Source organism: Poecilia mexicana, unplaced genomic scaffold (assembly GCF_051168715.1).
Source record: "Poecilia mexicana isolate PSO_F unplaced genomic scaffold, ASM5116871v1 scaffold_19, whole genome shotgun sequence".
Classification (NCBI taxonomy): domain Eukaryota; kingdom Metazoa; phylum Chordata; class Actinopteri; order Cyprinodontiformes; family Poeciliidae; genus Poecilia; species Poecilia mexicana.
The window spans coordinates 23655586-23678221 of record NW_028263388.1 but is presented as its reverse complement, the minus strand read 5'-3'; the positions used below and the strand labels follow the sequence as shown (position 1 = coordinate 23678221).

General features: G+C 37.7%; 2 protein-coding genes across 4 annotated transcripts; both read left to right on the top strand.

Moving 5' to 3' along the window:
* The first annotated feature begins 121 nt into the window (after window positions 1-121).
* kif22 (kinesin family member 22) lies at window positions 122-9891 on the top strand. The gene is made up of 13 exons (XM_014998516.2): window positions 122-395; window positions 663-875; window positions 1180-1307; window positions 1469-1620; window positions 2249-2458; window positions 3361-3757; window positions 4399-4519; window positions 4722-4842; window positions 5953-6133; window positions 7799-7893; window positions 8150-8347; window positions 8431-8490; window positions 9699-9891. Exons 2-13 carry the CDS (start codon window positions 688-690, stop codon window positions 9726-9728), a joined length of 1881 nt encoding a protein of 626 aa, XP_014854002.1. The 5' UTR covers window positions 122-395; window positions 663-687; the 3' UTR covers window positions 9729-9891.
* Window positions 9892-10024: 133 nt separating this feature from the next.
* On the top strand, window positions 10025-19205 carry prrt2 (proline-rich transmembrane protein 2). Of its 3 annotated transcripts, none has more exons than XM_088000927.1 (4): window positions 10025-10334; window positions 12506-12797; window positions 13647-13942; window positions 14602-15037. In XM_088000927.1, exons 2-4 carry the CDS (start codon window positions 12566-12568, stop codon window positions 14755-14757), a joined length of 684 nt encoding a protein of 227 aa, XP_087857053.1. In that variant the 5' UTR covers window positions 10025-10334; window positions 12506-12565; the 3' UTR covers window positions 14758-15037. The 3 variants fall into 3 exon arrangements, with proteins under 3 accessions (XP_087857053.1, XP_087857052.1, XP_087857051.1); XM_088000926.1 differs by lacking the exon at window positions 10025-10334 and adding an exon at window positions 16579-19205 and having other exon boundaries at window positions 11276-12797; window positions 14602-14731; XM_088000925.1 differs by lacking the exon at window positions 10025-10334 and having other exon boundaries at window positions 11276-12797.
* The last annotated feature ends 3431 nt before the right edge of the window (window positions 19206-22636 follow it).

Genomic DNA, 22636 nt, shown 5'->3' with positions numbered 1-22636 from the left:
AAATAATGGCTGTAGTTAACTAGATTGAGATCTAGGCCTGACGTTACTTCCTGTGTCGTATGCATAAGCAGCGCGGGTATTTAGACATATTTTATGTCTATTTTTTTTAAGCCAATGCGAATGTAATTAAATTCTTATTGTGATACTTTGAAAAGTATGTATTTTTTCACACGAGTTATTTTTTTTTACAATACGAGGAGTAAGGATGAAACATAGCGAAAGCGCATGTGAATTCTGATTGGCCATTGAACACTTCCGGTCTGTTAGTTTGAAAAACTGTTTGGGCAGACGGTGGCTAGACCGTTACAGTTAAAAGGGGGCCGAAACAATGTTGCTGAATTTGAAGTTTAGTCGATAACAAATTATTTTTCCTAAAAAGTTCTGCGCTAATATCGGTAAGATTTGAGGCGCAAATTTACAAACGTTGTTATTTCGTACTTTACATACCTGTAAACTTTAGTTTAGTAGGACGTAAACGGTGAATTAACCTGAAGCTAGCTTAAGAGCTAACGTTGAACTCTTCGGTTGCTGACATATTATGTTAGTGATTATTTAGTTAAGATGTGTTCTGTCTTTGCAACACCTAAATAAGTTTTAATATATTTGTGTGTTGGTTGTTTTTTACGTTTTAAAAAGTCATCTGACTTCTTGGTGTTGCCCAGGCCTTTGTTTGGGGAAATTTCAAAGATGGCGCAGCGTCTGACTGTATCAGATGGGGTAAGCAAGAAAACCTCCAGGGTCCGTGTAGCAGTCCGTCTGCGGCCTTACATGAGCAGACAAGATGAAAAGGACGAGGGCCCTTGTGTTCGAGGCCTGGACTCCCAGAACCTAGAGATAATTAATTGGAGGAATGCAACGGAGACCGTGAAATACCAGTAAGTGTTCCTACCCGTTTTGATGAACAAAATAAACTCTTAATTTATCACTTTTTGACCTGAGACTCACTGGTGAAAGCTAATCGAACTAAAATGATCATCATCCATTTTCAGTTTTTTTTGTGTGTTCTTTTTACATATATCTGTATATTTATACAAAAATGTAATTTACAGCATTGGTGGGAAAAACAAAAATATAGGAAGTTGAATTGAATAAAAATGAAGTGGGACATGTTTGGATCCTGAACTTTACATAATATAGTAAATTGGCACAAAATGTTTTATTTTTTATTTGTATCTTTAGTTTTGATGTTTTCCATGGAGAGCAGACTACACAGCAAGAGGTTTTCCTTTCCTCAGTGAAACCCATTCTGCCACACATTTTAAATGGACAAAATGCAAGTGTGTTTGCTTATGGACCGACAGGAGCTGGTATGTTAAATCTGTCTTATTATGGTAAATATTTTTAGTTTTAAGTGCTTTGAATCAGGAAATTTACTGTGAGATTGTAAGTTTTTCGTTGCTCTATCTTGTTGAGCTTTTTTGTGCAGCGTATATTTGCTTTTCTCCTAGCTCTTTACATTTTTTAACAGGCAAGACCCACACCATGTTGGGAACTGCAGAGCAGCCGGGTGTGATCCCTCGAGCGGTGCGTGAGGTTTTTAATCTGGTCAGTGCCAAAGATGAGGACGAAGGATGGGACTACAGCATCGGCATGTCGTATCTGGAAATTTACAATGAAAAAGTACGGCCTTTTAAACAGAAACGCACTAGTAGCTGTAATTTTATTGTTAAAACTGACTTTATGTTGACATAATTCCAATTAGTTGAAATTCTACCAATTAATTAAAGTTCAAAGCACTCAGTTTGTTTAAACATTTTCTGTTTCAGTAGCTCTTTTATTTGGCTTATAAAGTTAAAATTTTAATATAAACTTTTAGAATTGGAAAACAATTTTTGAAATAACTGGAGCGCTTGTTTAGGGGCATTTGTTTATGGAAAAGTTTAATCTGAATTATTTAGCTAATCATTAAATTTAGAAGCTAATTTAATTTTTGTTTTTTGCTTTGATTTGAAATTGAAATAAATAAATAAAATTCAGACATTTTCTGTTAATTACTACTGCTTTCACCACTTTGAAGTTAAATCAGCTTGGAGCCTGTTCTAGCTCTTGGTGCCAGATCAAAATGTCTAAAACTTCTTTAAGGTCATACTTGATGGATATTGTGCCATTAAAAAAAAGTAGTAAATGAAGCTGGATTGCAATTGGCCCACATTTCCTTAATTTCTCTCTTTGTTTTTTCAGTCTGCGTTATTTTCAAAGCTAAGCATTTTAGCTTTGTGTAATTCATCACAACCTTCTGTCCCCTCAGGTTCTCGACCTTCTATCACCAAACTCCCAGGATTTGCCGATCAGAGAGAATAAGGACAAGAACATTCTCATTCCTGGCCTCACCCACACGGCCATCTCCTCTTTCTCCGATTTCGACAAACATTTTATCCCTGCGACTCTGAACCGGACCACAGCTTCCACCAAGTTAAACCAGCGGTCCAGTCGAAGTCACGCTATTCTGCTCATCAAGGTCCGACATCATTTGCTCTAAAATGATGTTCATCATTATATGAAGTCTGACAGCATCTTAACAGGTCGTGGTCTCTGTGCAGTAGACCAGGATTTGGTAGCTGGTGCTAAAATCAATTCTCTCCTGCAACACTCCCGTTAGCAACTCCTGTGCTTCCCGGGACAAAAACCAGAGAGATACAAACTCCTCATCCTGTTCTTGTTTAATCTGTTTCTTTCTGTAGTTTTTAACATGACGTTCGGGATTCCAGATACCAAAAGTTTGAGTCACACTTTATTACACATCTAAAATATTGAATGAATTCATTATATTCTGTTTAACTAAGATGGATTTGCAATATTTAGTAGCAATTTTAGCATTGTAATTTATTTTTGGCTTTCGTGATATCCATCAGATATCAAACTGTTCAGTTGTAAAGTATTTTTTCCCCCATATTAACTAATACAGGTTCTTTTATGGGGCATCTGGGTGTTTTCCTTCTAAATTATTGCTTCCACATTTTCATTGAACTAGAGCAGAAGTCTTGTACCCGAGGCTCTTTGGACCTCAAGTTTATTTAATAGGTGTGCATTTTAGTTGAAACCTCTGAACATTTTTGGTCCCCTTTGCAAATAAATTAAAAGCAAAACATGAAGTGAAAACTTCACTCCAACATCCCTTTTAAATCTGCATCAGCTGTGACCACGGGCCACCCAGGATCATTCAGAGGGCCATAAATGGCCCCTGGACCGCACTTTGGGCACCGTGGTTTAGATTTTCTCATTTTTATTCAGGAGTGTTTCTGCTGCTTCCATTTGAAGATGTTTTCTGGAGTCCTGCAGGATTCTTTAACCTTTTCTAAGAGAAATCTTTTATTTTTGTTCCTGTCCGACCTTCATGTTCCTGTTTTTCAATCCATCCAGGTGGTCCGGACTCAGCGGGCCTTGCCCCACCGACAGCAGACGGGGAAGCTGTACTTGGTGGACCTGGCCGGCTCCGAGGACAACCGACGCACCGGCAACCAGGGCATCCGCCTGAAGGAAAGCGGCGCCATCAACCTGTCCCTCTTCACGCTCAGCAAAGTGGTGGACGCGCTCAACTCCGGCACGGCCGCCCGCATCCCGTACAGAGACAGCAAGCTGACCCGGCTGCTGCAGGACTCTCTGGGTGGCTCTGCTCACTCCGTCATGATCACCAACATCGCTCCAGAGTACAGATACTACTTCGACACCTTCAGCGCGCTGAACTTCGCAGCCAAATCGAAGCTCATAGTGAACAAGCCATTCACGAGAGAAACCGTGGCTGTGCCTGTGCTGCCAGGTGAGTCGGAGACGCTCAATTTGACTTAAAAGGAGCCAGAATCGTTGTTATGGAAACGCACAAGATGCTCCTGAAGAAAATATGATGACTTTGTTTGCACTGCAGCCTGAAGTGTATCACTAATCTGCACACTGTATTTTCAAATCTATTGATGCTTTCATTGAACAAACAGAGCAGGAAACTAAAACTATCAATCCTGACAATAAGGACAGCTTTGGGTTTTTTAACATCATTAGTTTTAATTTATCGTGATAAGAATTAATAAATGCTTATTCATCATGATAAATGATACAATAAAAATCCACCCCTAATATAAATTATTGAAGCGCAGATAAATGTAGGTTAAAGGGAATAAAAGGTAAAATCTGATGGAGAAACCTCACTTTGGCTAAGTAGCCACTAGAGGGCAGTCATGCCACAAGACAGGAGAAAATAGTGAGCAGTTTTCTGTAATCTTCAGATTTTCTTTCATCACATGCCTCATTTATTATTTTCCCCGCCTTCTGGATGCTTTATGCAGGAATAAGCTGCCATTTTCTTTAATTTATCCTCCGCAGTGCAGCCATTTTTACCCTGGAGAATCTTAAAGCCCATGTAAGAGTGCCCTGAATACTAAGCTGTTAATTTTCCTCCGGCTCCAGTGAAGCGGTCCAGAGAGGAGCACGAAGCAGTGGGTTCTGGCGCCGAGCCACACAAGAAGAAGCAGAAAGAAGAGAAGAAATCCGAGCAGGACGGCTCCTCCCCCTCAGCGCATTACCACAGGTTAAAGATCCCAGTTAACATCTGATCGGCCCGTTTTCACTTCTCACAAACCCGATTTGCTCTGAAATGTCAATACTCAAGGTTACGATGAGAGGAAACCTTTAATGCTCTGGAGCCCATCTTTGTGTGGCGCTACAGTCCTGAACTCTGACCCCTGTCTCAGTGCATTTACTCCCCTTCTCTGGGTTTGGTTCTGTTTCAGTTTGTCAGAACCGTCGGTGATGGAGCGGCTGATAGCGCTGGAGAAGCTGATGATGAGCTGCCAGGACAGAAACCGGCAGAGCGTCCTGAAGGACGTGGCCCAGTCACGCAAAGAGATCCAGGTGACACACCGACCTGCATCTCTCTGGGCTCCTGTCCAAATGTTCCATATTTCTGTAACACTTTGTTTGACGGAGTGTCAAATGAAGTCCGACATGACACCTGTGATGAACAGGAAGAAGTCTGACTGGGGATGAGAATCCAGAACCGGTTCTTAGTAGTTCAGTTGCTTGGAATCGTTGGGCTGCGTACGTAACTGTTCTGCTTATTGGTTCCCGTGACGCATCGTACACGCGCCGTATTTTGCATTAGAAAATATCCAAGATGGCGTCGCGACTGAAGCTCCGAAATGTTTACATTTCACCAGAAAAGTCGATTCTGGAGCCGGTTGGGTCAGAACTTTAATCACAACAAAAGGAGGAAATGTCTCCAGCATCCGACCGCACAGCATGCAACCAGTTTGTACGAATGTAAAGTATTGATGTTGCTTAGCAAAATATATTGTATGGAACTCTGGTAGTGCCAAAAAACTATATATTTTGGTCATTTTGATTTTTGTTCTTCAGTAAAATGTACTTTTTTTTATTTGTTTCAGAAATTTAACTAAAAACATGAAATCACAGTTTTGTAGATGGTGCCAAATGCAAAACATCTACGCATTTTGTCTTATTGTTTTCTTTACTGAAACTTGTCTAAATTAGCTTCAGTTTACCTCAGCTGCATCAGTCTGTACACGGGTAATGTCTACATGTGGATCTATGGTTTCTAAAAGTTTGTAGCCTCATTTCATATTTCTAAAAGGTTTTTTATACTGTTTAATGCAAAAAAAAAAAATCTGCAGATTTACAAAACATCCAAATTATTTTATGTTCATCCACATTTTCCTGAAACTATCACAGCTGCTGTGACACTTTGGAGTCTCCTCCAAGAGTTTGCTTTATTTTGATAATATTATTGAAGTTGTTGGTAATTGCTGAGAAAAACCAAATTACATCAGGGTAGTCCAGGAAACCCAGTAGGTGTCTGAAATGTTCAGTCTCTGCTCGGCCCATTTAGTTAATCTGTTCTGTTTGCTGGGGAATCTGGATGTAAAAGCCTAAATAAGTAAAACTTTCTGCTCTCAAGCTCGGCTGATGCCGCTGTGATTCAGATTTCATGTTTTGTTGCTGCAGGAGCTGAAAGAGAAGCAGAGGGAGTTTGAGAGAAAGGCGACGTTGCTCAGCCAGCTGGCGAAGGAAAAGTCAAGTTCGAAAGATGAAGCTGCGTTCAAGAACACTCTGGCTCCCCTGCAGAGGAAACAGCCAAACGTTACAAAACCCAACAAGCAGCAGGCGGTGGTCCAACCGATGCAAGGTCAGAACGATGGAAACCGTTTTGTTATGGAGGAGGAGGGCGGGGAATCCATCTTTATCCAATTTTTGGCTTTTGAAGATTTAATTATTGGAAAATTAGGATTTTTTTTCTTTTTTATTCAACCAATGTCTACCATTTTGATTGACAAGTGGGTTTTACAGCTTCTACTTGAGTATGGGTCAAATCTATCGCATAATATAAGTCTCAGGCTACATTTCTGTTTTTTTATTACAAGAATAAAATCATAATAAGAGAATAAAGTTGAAATTTTCAACATAAAAAATAACCAAGATATTTCTCTTGTTAAAACAACTTTTTCCTCCTAATTTTAAGACGTTCTAGTGAATTTGTGTCTTTATTCTGATAAGATTATGACTATATTTTTGTAATTAAATAAATCTTGTAGTCTGGCTCTGATACTAATTCGCAACTTGCAGAAAAAGTAATTTAGATTTTTTTTTTCCTTTTTTTGGAATAGAAAAAATGAGAATAAAATTTATTAAAGTCAAATCTGATTAGAAAAAAGCGGTAATTTTCTTAAGCTGCATCGCTCAGCCCTATTAAAAGTTACATTCTTAATTAACGGCAGACTCTTCTGTCCTCTAAACGTCTTTGAATCAGACGGAGCTAAATGTGATAAATTTGGCACTGAGCTCCATAGTTTGTGCTTCCATAAAGTTTGTTTGGCTCTGATTTTTGTCACGTTCATCGATGAGATGTGAAATGATCCAAGAACTCTGCTACGGTTCTGCAGCTAGTAACGGGTCAGATGACGATGAGGAGGGGAGTAATGTTTCCCCTCCTCAGCATCGTGGCGTGAAGCCCAGAAAACCGTCACCGTTTTCATTCCTCTGTTTAAAACTGTTTATCGTCACTGTGGCGCTTAAAGCCGTCAGTGAAACGGAGGAAAACGATTATCTGAAAATGTGGCATGTTTTTGTTTTTCCATTTTGGTTTCAACTGCTTATTTAAAAATGACAAAGCGCCCATTTGTTTTTGATGTCTGGAAAATGAGCCGTTTCAAAAACAATCTGCCAGTGAAACTAGCACTTTATCATCAGTATTAATGAGTTATTTACTCAAAGCAAACTTTTATAAAGTTACTTGGAAATCAGTTTTGTCTGATTTCAAGTTTACTCTATCTACACTTTTTTCGTTCTGGTTCAAAAAACAGCCCAAGCAATTAAACATCCATCCCTTTAGCTATAAGAGAGCACTGTGCCGTTGCCTAGCAACCCCAGTGCGTTCCGCCTGTTACCTAGCAACCCAAGCTGAACACCACCACTGTGTGCTCTACAATGGCTGCTGGAAAAGAAAAGTGTTTTGTTTACTTGCATCCAGAAACCACTTGCTGCCTTTTTGTTGGTTGTACAGAAGGCTCCACTTCTGCTTTTCATAGATGTACAGTTGTATACTTTTGCATCAGTTTGCAGCCATTTTCTCATGAGTGTAAATGTTGAGTTGTATTTCTGTGGCCAGCAGCAGATTTTGATTTAAAGAGACAGGACGCCCTGAAACGACTCATTCAGAAAAAAATTTAATTTTATGCAAAAAAAATATGTAATGAACATGTTTTGTGTAGGCTGTAAACTGTCCTAACATGTTGAAGGAAGCAGAATGGGTCACGTTTAAAGCATTAAATCGTTGCCTTCTCCTCTCCTGCAGTGTCTCAGCTCCAGCCTCTTCAGCATCTCGCCGTCGTCAGGAAGCAGTCGGTCTGCGTCACCAAGGAGAAGAAGAAGCTTTCAGACCTGGTCGAGGTCAGCAGCCGACGCTTTGGCTTGGCACATCTGCAACGTTGCATCCATCAGATACGAGCTGATGCAGAGCATTTTCTGTTGACCACACACACACACACACACACACACACACACACACACACTCACTCTGCAGGATGTCAGATTTATGGGTCAACTGTCTGCCCTCGTCTTCTAGAGCCGTTACAGATGAACACACGTTTACGGTTGAAATTAGCCGGTCAGATTATAATCTGGTTGTTATGTTTTTCTACGGCAGCCTCCAGATGGTAAAGAAAATGTGGAGAGTTCCTGGGAGTCCCAGCTGGACAAGTCTGTTCTGAATGAGTCCAAACAGAAAATCCTGCACATCCTGAATACGGGCTGCCTCAAAGAGCTGAAAGGCCTGCAGCAGATCGGCGACAAAAAGGCCAAACTCATCCTGGGCTGGAGGGAAATCCAGGGCCACTTCACAAAGGTAGGAGCAGGAAAAGTGTTTTATTAAACATCCTGGACCTCAAATGACTCTCAGTCACTTCCATTTATTTTTGTTTATTGCAGTTGGAAGATTTGATAAACATAGAGGGCATGACTCAGAAGAGGTTTTCTTCCTTCATGAAGGTAAATTGACAGTAACTTTAGTATTATTATCAGATGCAGCTCAATTTTCTCATAACAAAGACGGATGAGTCAGAAAGAAACTTGACATCAGTTTTGTTTCTGTTATGCTTTGAAAAAAGAATAAAAATACCAAAATTATTCAAAAATAATTTTAAAAACTTAACAAACTAAACATGAACCATTTTAAGCTTTTTGTGTGTGTAGGAATGAGGTCAATAGCAACTATTTCATGTTTAAATAATGAAACCAAATCTGTTTATTTTGGTGTTCAAATGTTCCAGAGTTCTGCTTTTGAAGCTAAATTATTTTTCCAGGTGGAAACTGGATTTTCGCTCCGTTATCTGTTTCGTTGCTGTTGCCTTTGTTTACATCCAGACGCTCCGGGGAAGTTGCCCGTTGCCGCCTGAGTAAAAACCGTACAAGTTGGGATGAATCTGTTACTGGCAGCTTCTTTCTGCTGATTGGGCCTCTTCGATTGTTTTCTTTGTTTTCCGCATCCAGACTGTTTATAGCTGCTGCTTATTTTAACTAAATATGAGAACCTGACTGGTTGCCCTGACCGGCAGGTGGAGTGTTTACGTTCTGCATGACTTGATGGATTCCCGCTCTGACTTCATCATGTGGTAAAACCCAGTCATGCTGCAGAAACTATACTGAGAGCATAAAAGATAAAACAAATCGTAACATGATGAAAAAAGGAAAAGGTGACGCCAATAAGCAAAGTTGATTTTTGAGGATTGTCGTGAGTTAAAGCTCTTCGTGAATCTAAATTTTCTTGAGGAGGAACAACATGCATCGTTTCTGTATGAACGTCTCTTCATGAAGAATCGTTTCACATTTTATTTTTCTATTCTGCTACCTTAAAAGTTCATGTTTTCTAAATGCGTCCAAGTTTAACAATGTGACAACCACAGTTTTCTTTAACACAGCTGACACAAAATGTTAAAATGTCGTTGATTTAGCGTACTATGAACCATGTAGCTCTTTTGTGCTATGGAAAGCAGTTGGCCATCTTGTCCACTCATCAGCTATAGTTTAACTCAGTAACTTGCATTTTGCTATATTGTAATTTTTATTCTTTTTTTTAGACTTATTTACTCAAATTTAATCGGTTACTCTACTTTTTGTATTTGTTGGATGTTTACTTTAATTAAAATATAGAAATGCTTCAATGTTTGATGCTCATTTATCTTTTCTGTTTTTTGCAGGCAAACATCTTGAGTGCCTTGGGAAAATGAACTTTTATGAACTCAAAACTTTTATGAACTCTTAAATATATATAATTCGTGTGACAAAGACATTTTTTTCTTTTTTGTTGCCTTTTGTAATATTTTTGTAGTAACATCTTTTTGCCTGGTGGCGGCACTCGCGTGCATTTTTAATAAACCTCACCTGAAAGCATTTCGTGTCTTAATTTTTTAATAAATGTGATCACATCTTTGGAATTTCCGCCTTGTTTCTTTATCGGTGGATAAATGTCAAACATTTTGCTTTTTTAGTTATTTTTATCGGGTTTGAGGAGAGCATGATGCTAATCCAACCCCCACCTTCCTCCTTTTTCTCCTGCACGTAGCCTGGTGGATTTCACTACACACACACCCCTCCTCCCGGGTCCACCCTCCCATCCAGGAGTCTCCATCCATCGCTGCTCACTGCATCGCCAGGATTCACCAAACAAGCTTTCAATGCAACATTTACTACTAGATTTATTTATTTTTTCCTGTTAAACATAATGTTTCACTGCGTGTGATTTTTACTTATTTTATTTTTGGGGGGAGAATTTCCCTCCCCACGATGCCAAATCCAGGGACAACCCGGCTGTAACGAGGCGTTGCAATAAAACCGTAAGTTGGATTTTTCTGTTGAAAGAGGAAACTTTGCTTACATTAAATGAATATGCGACGTCTTTTTGGCACCATAACCATCCGCTGAATACAAATGAGCAGCAGCGGAGCTAATTAACGCGAAGCCTCGATTCCTTCCTCGTCCATCACTGTTTCCCTTTTGTCCTTTTTGTGTTAGTTTTTGCAAGTCGCTTTTGTAGAAGCAACCATATGGTGGTTAGCGGTTGTGTACACACCTGCACAGACTAATGGCTGCCAGGGTGAAATCAAAGAAACCTGCCTTTGTATTCCCACCTCATGTCATTGTGACCCGCTTTTCTTTCTCCTCGTCTCGGCTTCACTTCAGTGGCTTGTGGACACATTTCAGGCCCCGTTTATAATGAATCTGGTGCATTTTTAATGTTTGCAAAGCATCAGCGATATAGGAAGTGATTATAAAGGAGGATGAATGTCGAACAGGATCATCGTAATTCTGAGTCTGCCTTTTTGAACTGTAAATATGCTGACGGAGGATGGATTTAAATGGTGGAAAAAAATCCAAATGGGATTTTTTTTGTGTGTTTTTCCCTTGACTGTGAAGTCTGCTTTGATATATTTGCATTTAATCGGTATGTAAATAGACGTAAAGCTTGTCAAATAAGCGCACTGCACTTTGATTAAATTATTCTTTTGGATAGGCATGTAAAAAAATAAAACGCCTAAAAGCAGATTAAACATGACATTTCAGAAATGTATATCAAAATTATTAAATGCAACAAAAAACTTGACACAGATCCTTCTGTATATTGAATACCATTGGAATTTTTTATTGTATTTTTTTTACAGATTTTATTTTAAGGCGATTTGTTTGAAAGCAGGTAAATATATTTGAGAAAAACGAACCTAAATCGTTAAAAACAAACTATAAGCCATCCTTCACTCTGCAGCCAATACAGTCCCTGACTGATTTTTTAAAACCACATCCTAATTAAAATATGATCAGAGCCGCGCGGTTCTGCCCTTTTCCTGTCATTCCCGACCCACATCGTGACAGCAGCAGCTGAGTGGAATCGATGCCGATCCGAGCGGAGAGCCGTGGAGGACGAAACAAAGACACGTCCACACAAACAGTGGCTGCCACTTCTGAACGGTCAAACAAAGCTGAAAGCCACCTGTTGTAAATAAAGTCATACTATCAGCGCAGCTGCATTGTTTTCAACGGCAGGATATGTAAATATTGCGTTTTTAGTGACAAACAGGCGTTTATTTGTTTAGTAATAGTTTGGGATTGTACTGCAGTTTGAGTTTGTGTCATGGCGGAAAGCTAAAGGCGGGAAGCCTCGAAGCTCCGTTAAGATCACTAAACAGGAACCCCTCAGTAAATTTACAATACTGTGAACAATTCATTTTCCTCTAAAAGTAGAGATAAATTAACTCTGTTGAATCAAACATACGCTTGTTTTCAGTTTTTTAACCCATCTGTTTACATACAAGCTAGCATTAGCATTGGAGCATGTAGCAAGTAGCTACGTTTCAGAAAAGCAATTGTTTCAGTGTGGGTTCTGTTATTAGGAAGTAATTTCTTTTTTATTTCTGTGGAATGTGACTTAATTTGTTGGTACAACCTCTGTTTGCTACCATGTTCCATTGTGCTTTTAACACTAAATGGAGATAAAAGTTTATGTTACTGGCTTTTATGTTGTAACATAAATGTAGTTTATTCACGTCAACCATTTCTAACTGTAACTTAGGACAATTTCAGCTTCCTCAGGTTTGCTTTATTAGCACTGCAGCACAGCTAGGTGTTACAGAAAACTAGAAAAGCTTTAGAACTGAAGCATCCATTGCTTCAAAGGCTGTGGTACTGTTTTAGTTTATTCACATGGCAGCCGAATCTAATAAGACATCTTCAGCTTAATTTGTAGCTTTGCAGTACATGTAGATCTCCCAGGAAGCTAGAAAACTTAAACAGCCATTACTTCTAATATTGTGGGGTTGTTTCTGATTCATTTGCTGATTTTTTTTTTTTTAACCAGATATCTACCATTTTTAAGCATAACTGGGTCTATTTTTGGTGGTGTAACTGTAGTACAGCTATGCTCCATAAGAAGCTAGAAAAGCAGGGGTCTAAAACTCTAATCAGCTTCAAATGTTGTGATTTGTAACTATGTTAAACTGTTATGCCTCTTCAGGTTAAACTACAGACACAAACAGGACTGGACCGGAATCAGAGGCTCAACTTTGGCGTCGTCATGGCCGTTAACATGAATCCAACTCCTGCCGTTTGGCCGGGGGAAGAACAGCCGTCGCTCATGGATCACGACGACCCCGTTTCCAGTCAGGCCGCCGTCATCCCCATGCCGTGTGGCTCACCGGGGGCAGAAGAGCTCCTGCACAGCTGCAGCAGCCCGACCGACACCAGGCCGCCCCGCAGCAAGTCCAAAGGAGAACTGGTGATCGTCATCAACGAGAAACTGAAGAATGGTGAGTTCACTGCAAAAACACAAAACCTCACCAAGTATTTTTGACTAGTTTCAAATGCAAATATCTCAGCAGATTTCAAATAAGACAAAATGAACTTACATTTAAGTTTTCAGGAAGATATAGGAGCTTATTTTAAGCCAATAATTCCTTCTTATTGATGAAAAAGTTCCAAATTATTTCACTTATAGCAAAACATTTTTCCCAACTTATAAGTGAAATTATCTGCCAGTGGAAGTAGAACGTTATCAGTATTAATGAATAATTATTTACTTAAAATAAGCTCCGATACTTTACCAAAAAGTTCTAAGCTTTATCTTAATTCAAGTGTACTGAGATATTTACACTACAAAAAATATTTGGTAACATTTTGTTTTTGCAGTGTTTAATTAGATTAAAAGGAACTATATGTGTACATATACCAAAAATTATGCTTATCTCGTTTGACAGCAGAGTAGCTGAATACTCAGGATGCACACTGTAAAAAAAAAAAATTCATGTTAAAATTGAAAAAGATCTGCGCAGTACTTTTTCTCAGACAATTTTGTCTTATTTTACATGTCCAAAAATATTTGCAATAAAAACTAAACAGAAAATACTTGATGAGATTTTGCGTTTTTGCAGTGTTTGACCTCGAACTGAGGCAGCGGGTGGGTGGAGGTTGGGTCGCATGCAGCTGCTTACTCAGCAAGCTCTGGGAAAGTCAAATCCCTCTGCATGGAGTCGCTCCCAAGAGAACACACACACACACACACACACACACACACACACACACACACACACACACACACACACACACACACACACACACACGCTGACTTTTTGCTTGTCCTTGTCACGTTTCACGTGCAGGTAACGGGATCCACCCCGGCCCTGCAGAGAGCACCTCTCCAGTGATTTCCTCCCCTCCCAGAAGGCAGCACTCCATCTCCTACCCTCACCACGCCAAAACCAGGAAAGGCAGCCGGGCGGGCTCCATCGGCTACACCGCCTTCTCGCCCCGGCCGTCGCTGTCCCGGCACTCCAGCATCGCCACTAACCCCCCCTTGGACCGAACCAAGGTCAAAGACTACCTCCTGCTGTCTGTGCTGGCCTGTTTCTGTCCCGTCTGGCCCATCAACATCGTCGGCTTCGTCTACTCCATCATGGTAAAAACGGGTGGTGGAGAAAAGCAGCGGCATGCAGTTAGGGGTGTGGCCACCGGGGGCACCAGCGAGAACAATTTGAGTTTCAAAAGTCGAATATTTTTGACTTTAAGGTAAAAAATAAAGCAATGTTGCGAGAGAACAAAGTCATATTTAGTGGTAATATTCTGAATGAATAAAGTCGTAGTATTTTGAGCATGAAGTTGTGATATTACAATTGAATAGTCAAAATAACAATAAACTCATAGTATTTTGAAAATAGTCACAGTATAATGAGAATAGTCGTAATGTTATGAGAATAAAGTCGTAATATTTTGAGCCTGAAGTTGTAATATTAGAACTGAATAAAGTCATCCTGTTTTAAGAATAAAGTCAAATAAAACGAGGTGAAAGTCATAATACCATGACTTTACACTCATATTATTGTGTTCTTGTAATTTTATGACTTTATTCTTGTAATTTCCTTTTTTATCTTCTCAGTGTGGCCCTAATAATCCGTCATATTGAACTATATGGACCTGATCAAAGCATAATTAAAATCTTCTGTCCTGTCTCTCTGACCCATCGGTGCCTCTCCGGTTCCTCGCCGCACGTCTCTGTTGCTGACAAACGAATGTTGGTGCCATCAGCAGCTAACGAACTTTAATATTTTCTCTTTCCAGTCGAAGAACAGCCTGGAGCAGGGGAACCTGGACGGCGCTGTGCGTCTGGGTCGCGTGGCCAAGATGCTCTCCATGGTGTCTCTAGTAGGAGGGACGGTCATTATCATCGCCTGCATTGTCAACCTGGCCAGTGAGTGTCCCAAATCTGACCTTTAACCCCTAACTGCACCTCTGTGTATCTGTGCCCAGCTGAGCTTTACTCTCCTGTTTATTCCACTTTAATATACCATCATGTCATCCCACCATATAGAGCTTAATCTGGCCCTAATCTGTAGCCGCCTGCATGCTGCGGTCCGATTGGCGTTCCTCTGTCCGCTTCTCGCCTCGTCCTGTTTGCTTCTACCAACCGTGTTGTTCCTGTATGTAAACGGCTCACAACATGAACGACTGTGTGCATTTGTTGTGTATTTTATTTTAAATAAAAAGATTCTGAGAACAGATTAGTGATCCTTCCAGTCACTTGAATAGATTTGGGTTTTTGAAAAAGTAAAAAATGTGTTTGCACTTTGACCTCCTGGTAAAGATGTGGGAAAGAAAAAACATTGAAATAAATGTTTAGAAAACATTATTTTCTAAATTTATTAAATGTTTAAACTATAATATTTTTTTTAAATGAATCCTTTGTGACAAACTAAGTTAATTCTGTAACTAAAACATTTTTAATCAATCATTTTAAAGTTAATCAAAGAGCCTCCTGATAACCTGAGACCTAAATATGATGCGACAGAAACCAGGTTGTCTGATTCACTCTTCAAAATGGGAAAGAGCAGTGAACCCACCATTTAAAAACTTTAGTACGGTCATATTTCTCTTATGCCTACAATCGTATTCATTTTGCTTTAGGTTTAGCCAAATATCTATTTTCTTTTCATTTTCTGATTTGTGACTCTTTTTAAAAAATGTTCTTTCTTCTTTCCCATTTTGAATAGTGTCATGGGAAGAGGAACTCTTTAATTTCTAATTTAGAAGTTCGTAGATGTTGGTTTATTTCAAAAAGTTAACTACAAATTACACAAAAAGACAAATGTATTTAAACATTTGGACAATAATTGCGTCAACACTGATTTTATTGAATACATTTTTTATGTCACTGAATAAACGTACTTAAATTAAAAAGATTTCCAGGTGAGATTACACTGGAAGATTGAAACATAATTACATTACTTTGTATTTCAATCGTATGTTCTCTTGTGTTTTCAATTTTGAAAAGTAGCTAAATATTTATACATCAGGAAGAGTCACTGGTTTTCTTTTCTTTTTTTAATTAAAAGCTTCTCCATACTTATTGCAATAAATTAGAATATTATTAAAAATATGTTTTATTTCAGTAACTTGTCACGCATTTTTGTAGATTTCCAATGTTTTCAAGCTTTTTTCTATTATGTTAATTTTCTGCTTCCAGCCAATGAAAACTGGACACTTAATATTATATTATATAAAATAATAATGGTTATTTATGACATTAGAATAAACATTTTTAATAAAGAAATATGTTTAGCACCTTCTTGCACATTATTTTGACAAACAAGCGGAATATTCTAATTTATTTAATATGACTGCATTAATAATTCTGGTGGCAAAGTGTTGTTAATTTATGCCATCAGTGATTTTATAAAAATAAAATAATTCACAACCAAATTAATGTGCTTTAACGTTAATGTAAAATTTATTTAAATGATTTTTACACATCTTTGCCAGAGGTTTTTAAACAGTGAGGGGAACCTGAAAGGGAAAGTAAAATGTGTTTTTTCCGTCTATATTAGTTGAGTTTAAGCTGATTTTTTTTTTTTATCTTTCCCTGCGTGTTCGCTCAGCCTTTTGGGTCTCATTAAACCAACCTGCGTCCTAATTAGCTCCGTTTCGGAACCTCTGGGACGCAGCAGACCCTTGTTTTTCCCCCTCATTATGTAACTGTGGTCTGTAGATTACGTTGCAGATTACAGCTCTGACTAATACGCCTCCCTTTTCTTTTTTTAGTAAATGTGAAAACCTGAGTTTCATCCCAGGATGAAACCGGATAAGGGAAGTGAACGTCTGGCCCTCACCTGCACCACCGCCTAGTCATTACCCGGATGTGTGTCAAACTCCTGATTCACAGCGCTTTACTTAGATTCCTTTAATCTCTATACAACCCCCTCAATTGTTGTGGAAGAAATGAGAATAATCCGAAATGCTGCTGCTTTCCGTGTCGAGTCGGAGGACAGAAAATGATTTATAATCTCTACCTGCGACTAATAACAGGGAAGTGTTTACTGGCTCTACAGCATCAATCGATACAAAATGGCCGCCAAGTCCGCCCTCCTCTGCACCGGCTTGCCTGTTAAATCCCCTCAAATACGGAAGAAGTTGCAGGATTTACAATGCAGTGGAAGAAACACTTTGAAGCACACTGCGTCCTTTTTTGTTTCAGACTGTCCTCCGTGACTTTCAGCACTTCAAAACGCCCCACATCTTGTGTTTGAGCCCCAGCATATGGGCGGTAAAAGCGGATGAAAGAGAGAAGGGAAGGGTTTAACTCGGACTAGGATTATGGAAAATCTCGCACAGAAGGCACGCTGCAAGGAAAATACGTGCCAAATAAAAGGAAAGTCAGTGGGGAAGCTGCTTGCTTTCTCTCCTGACAGGAACATGAAATGTGTTTTTACTCTTCCGCTACGTCACTCTACGCCACCGGGAGCGAAACACTGCTGTAGCAAAATCCAGTCCGGTTAAACTGCATCGTCTCAGCTCACCTTTTTATACCGTTTGTAAACAATCCTTTCCAGGCAGAATGATGACGCCGTTAATGAACGCTGAACTGTGTGTTGGGAGCCGCGTTTCCGTTACAAATGTACATAAAGCTTTATCAATATTGTGCTAATGTAAAAAATAAAATAAAATAAAAATTCGCAACTGTGGTGTTGTTATTAAACAAGAAACGTAATTTAAATCACATCTGAATGAGTCTGTTCATGCATAAGTTACTAAAAACATTGTCATCCTCCTACCGCTTCCTGTCGTTGTCTTCTTCGTGTTTGCGCCAGTGTCAACATCCGGTTGTTGATCACGTGACTTGTGTGACGGCAAAAAGTGTTTACATTGCAGATTGGTGAAATAAAACATTTTGATGCGGACAAACCCCCCACCTTTTTATTCTAAAATTTGTTTTTTTTTTAGAAATTAGCATGTTTCCAGTAAGGGCATTTATTTTCTAAATGTGAACTCTATTTTTGCTGCTATTATTATTATTGTTATTGTTATTAATTGTTAATTATTATTATTTTAGATAAAATTGGTTTAATTCACAAAACTGCAACAAAAACATTTTTCTTCGCTTCACACAACCGGATGTCGCTGCCAACCAGAAGAAGACAACAGGAAGTGGTAGGAAGGCGAGGGCGCTGCATGTTTTTAAACAACTTAACGAGAATAAAACTTATTCATGTGTGATTATAATTGCGTTTTTTATTTAATGGAAACACCACAATTGCGAAATTTAGCTATTTTCCAACGTTAGCGGAATATTGACAAAGTTTTGCGCCCTTTTGTAATGGAAATGCAGCTACTATTTGGTTAACAATCTGATCACTTGTTATTAATTGCAAAAACACAAAATCTTACCAAGTATTTTTAGTCTAGTCTATAGTGCAAACATTTTAGTTCACTTGAAATTATATATAACTAACTTACAAGTAACTTTTCAGCAACACATATGACATTTTTAAGTGAATAATTCCTTGATACTGATGAAAAACCACTAGCATCACTGGCAGATTATTTCACTATAACTTGGGGAAAATGTCTCGGTACGAGTGGAACTAGTAATTTTTTAAATCATTATCAAGGAATTATTGACTTAAAACAAGCTCCTATATCCTGATGAAAAGTTACTTGTGAGTTAATTTTGTTTTATTTCAACTCTTTGCACTAGAAACTAAATGGAAAATACTCAGTAAGATTTTGTATTTTTGCAGTTTTGTCACCAGAGATGCAGCTGTAACCTCAGTTTCTATCCACAGGTGCTTTAAAACCAGACCTACTGTAGCGTTTTCGTCCTTTAATAAACTCCCTTATGGCTGATTTTATTTTTTATTTTTTACCCTAGATGTGTTGCTTTTACGTGTATAGCCCCCCTTTTAAAGGCTAATTTGTAAAATGTTTGTTCAGAAATGTTTCTGTGGGTGAGAACTTTAGCTGTAGAACCTTTTTGTCATATTATGTGTTTTTAATTGACCTCTAACCTTTATCTACCTGTGATTCCTCACTGTGATTCCAGCAACTGGGTTTTATTAAAACCAGGCTTTTTTTTTCTCTTTTGCTGTGTACTAAATTTTATGTACTATTAACATTTTCTTTCTTATATTGTAAGTTTAATTGTAATCAACTGTATGTATTCTGTAGATATAAATTACATAGTGTGATATTTCTCTAGTTAAATGAGTTAGCATTGTGTAGCCAGCCTGCTGGAAGCCATTGTCTTCCCAGCAGGCTTCTATAATCTTTGTGGCTGTTAGCATGTTATGGATTTTTATTCATGTATGATGATGGTAACCTACAAAGAAAAGCTGGCACCTGGATTATTATACTTCTGCAACACGTTCATAATAAAGACACAATGCATGTGACGCTTTTTCAGTGTTGTTTTGACAAGATAAAGAGCAGCAACAGCGCAGATGGAAGAGATTTTTGCTTTGAGCCTTGGGGATTTCTTCATTTTGTGCTCCACCTGTGTCCCTTACACACAAAAATGATGCTCGTTTAAAGATCGCTATAGAAATATTATTTATTCCATCTTCTTTTAAAAAGGAAATTAATATGTTTAATCCTTAGCAAATGTATATTTTCAAAAATTTTAACTTGTTGTTCCCTGGCTAGTTTTAAAACTAATTGTGGTGTCTTAATAAAAAAAAATATATTTAACTCATTAACTCATGCACATCACAGGACTTTATAATTTAATTCTACATATTAGCAAGTACAGTCTAAGCATCTCATCTGATTTGGCTCAAATAAAATGTACTAAAATGTCTGAATTTTCAAAAATTCATATAAAACATGTATCATATAAACCTACGGTATGAGTTTTTAAGGTACAATGTGTGTATAACATGCATTAAATGGAAAAACGCCAAAGATTTTTGGGAATCTGGTTACTGCTCCTGTAAACAATTTCTAAAGTCTGGCCCAGATAATTTTTTAAATTTCAGTTTTGATATTTTTTTACAACAAAGTATTAGAGGCCATCCTAATAAAACTAAAAATTATGTAAAATTGCAAGAAGAAACACATACTCTGCTAATATTACGACCTTATTCTAGAATTATTTCAGTTTTATTGCTGGAATATTATGATTTTATTCTGGCATTTCGGTTTTATTCTTGTACTTTTATCTTATTTTTCAGTGAATTCAAATTCAATGGCACTATGCATCTGTTTCCATTGACTTTGAAACTGCGCAAATTTGAATTACAAAAATAAATTTTCTTAATGGAAACACGAATCTCGGTTTTTCAACTGTATCTAAATTAGAGTACAAAACTGCAATGGAAACATTTCTTACGTCACGGGTCACTTGATCAACAACCGACGGAAAGAGACGAAGAAGACGACAATGACGACGTTTTTTAATGACGTATTGCGTGAACAAACGTATTAACGTGTGATTCAAATTGCGTTTCTTTAATGGAAACACCGCAATTGAGAAATTATGTGTTTTATAGAAACAAAGTTTTGCATTTGTAATGAAAACGCAGCCATTAAAACACAACTAAAAGTTATTCAAAAACACTCAACCTGTTCAAATTAGATTCTTTTACAGCCCATGCAACAGAAAAAGAAAATTCAACGAACAAAAAAAAAAAAAAGTCAGAGCAAATGTGGGATATTTCCAGAGAGCTTAGCAAGCGAAGAGCAGATTGTCTTTTGCAATTATGCACACCAGACTAAGGAAAGTGGGTGAAGTATTAGTGTCTCTGTCTCTGTGACTGTTTAAGCTGCAGTGATGCAAAGCGCCTGCTGCTGCTGGATACAGCAGAAGAAGGAAACGCTGAAGGGAGCGGCTCAGAGGCAGAGAAACTCGCTGATGATGGACTAATGAGAACCCGACTCTCGGACGACTTCAGCAGAAATCAAAGCTAAACTAGCTCTCATTATTTTCTCAGAGGGTTTTTAAAACCCTTAACGAAGCCACTGCAAGTGAAACCTGAAACATTCTTACTGAGTGTTTGGAAATGACCAAGTATTGTTGGTCTAAATGTATTAGTTCACTTGAAATAAAACTCACAAGTAACTTTTCAGAAAGACATCGGAGCTTGCTTTAGTTCTACTGACAAATTATTAAAATGTCTTATAAGTGAAATAATCTGCCAGTGGAACAAGTACTATTCATCAATATTAAGAAACTATTTATTATTATTATTATTATTATTATTATTATTATTTATTTTATCTGAAAAATATCGTCTTGGGAATTCAATGGAATTTTCTATGACAAAAAAGTAAAAACTACTAAAAACCTGCTTTTGTTATTAGAGCTACTTAAATACATCGGTTGGTTCTTTACAATTTTTAATTGGCAGATTATTTATCTTATAAGATGGAAAATGTTTTGTTATAAGTGCAATAATCTCCCAGTAAACTAGAACTTTTTTAATCAACATTAAGGAATTATTCACTGAAAAGTAACTTGTAAGGTAGTTTTTGTTTCATTTCAAGTGTATTACAATATTTGCACTAGAAACTAGACCAAAATACTTGGAAATATTTGTATTTTTTGTGGTAAATATTTACTAAATCAACACTAGGCTGCACAGTGGAGCAGGAGGTCCTGGTTCGCGGCTGTGGCGCTTTCTGCATGGAGTTTCAGGTATGTCACCTTCCTCCTGCAGTCTAAAACCATAATTGTTTGGTTAATTGGTCATTCCAAAGTGCCTTTAAGCGTGAGTAAGTGGCCAATTAAGCACTTGGTTGCTCTGTGCTGGACTGTCAACCTACCCAGGGAAAACGCTCCCTGTTGTCAATGCTAATAAAAATGAACTTAACATTACAGAAGAAACATAGGGCTAACGACACGGATGCTAATAATGCAAGAAAATAACTGGATTTCAATGCTAACACAAAATATTGCACAAATTCTCAAATTTAGTCAAAACATGTAATAAAAAAATTTTATTTGGTAAAATTATGTATTCATGAGGAAACCTTAAAATGATAAAACCTTGCTAACTCAAACATGTTGCTGCTTTGAGTTACATGCTAATGCAAGACAGCTCAATTAGCATACAGGACCTGTTATAGGTGGGAAATAAATACTTTGTTAAAAAAATATTATTTTGTTGTAATTTCTTCTAGACGACGGTTGTAATTTTTTATTACCTTTCTTGTTTAAATTAGAATATATTTTGGTTTTAATGAGATGTAAAACTCATTCTATGTCAAGAAATGTTCTCATTTTAAGAAGATGCTGGTTCTGAATTTATTCCTTAGTTAATCGCTTTTATAGTAACATGCTAATATGCCTAAAAAGAGTGTCTGGTACCACATAACCGTGACTATAAATATCATACTATATCTCCAAAATAGAATAGATAGAAAATTGAAAATGACAAATATGTTTTCACTTTTAGATTTTACCTTTAGGGAGGGGAACAAAAGTTAGGGTTACTTTGCTAAGATGTCAGTGTTACTGCTTTGCTAATTAAAGAAGCTAACATGATAGAAACACATTGGCTAACATTTGCTAATTAGCATAAAATACTAAGCTATTTATTATGGATTCTGACAGGACTGTAAATGCACAATTTAAAAATATAATCTACATCCACAAATATACACAGCAAGTTTGCATTAAAGGGGGGGAAGCTAACCAATTCAATGCTGATAATACTTGAAGTTTCCTTGTTTGCAATTCTAAGCTAAAAGAAGATAAAGGAAATAATATACAGTAATATAATAAGATAAAATCAATCATGTGGAGAAGTGGCTTAACAAAGCAAAAAATTATTTATGAACCAAAACTATGTAAAACTGAATTGGATTCTTTCTACATCTCTCTGTC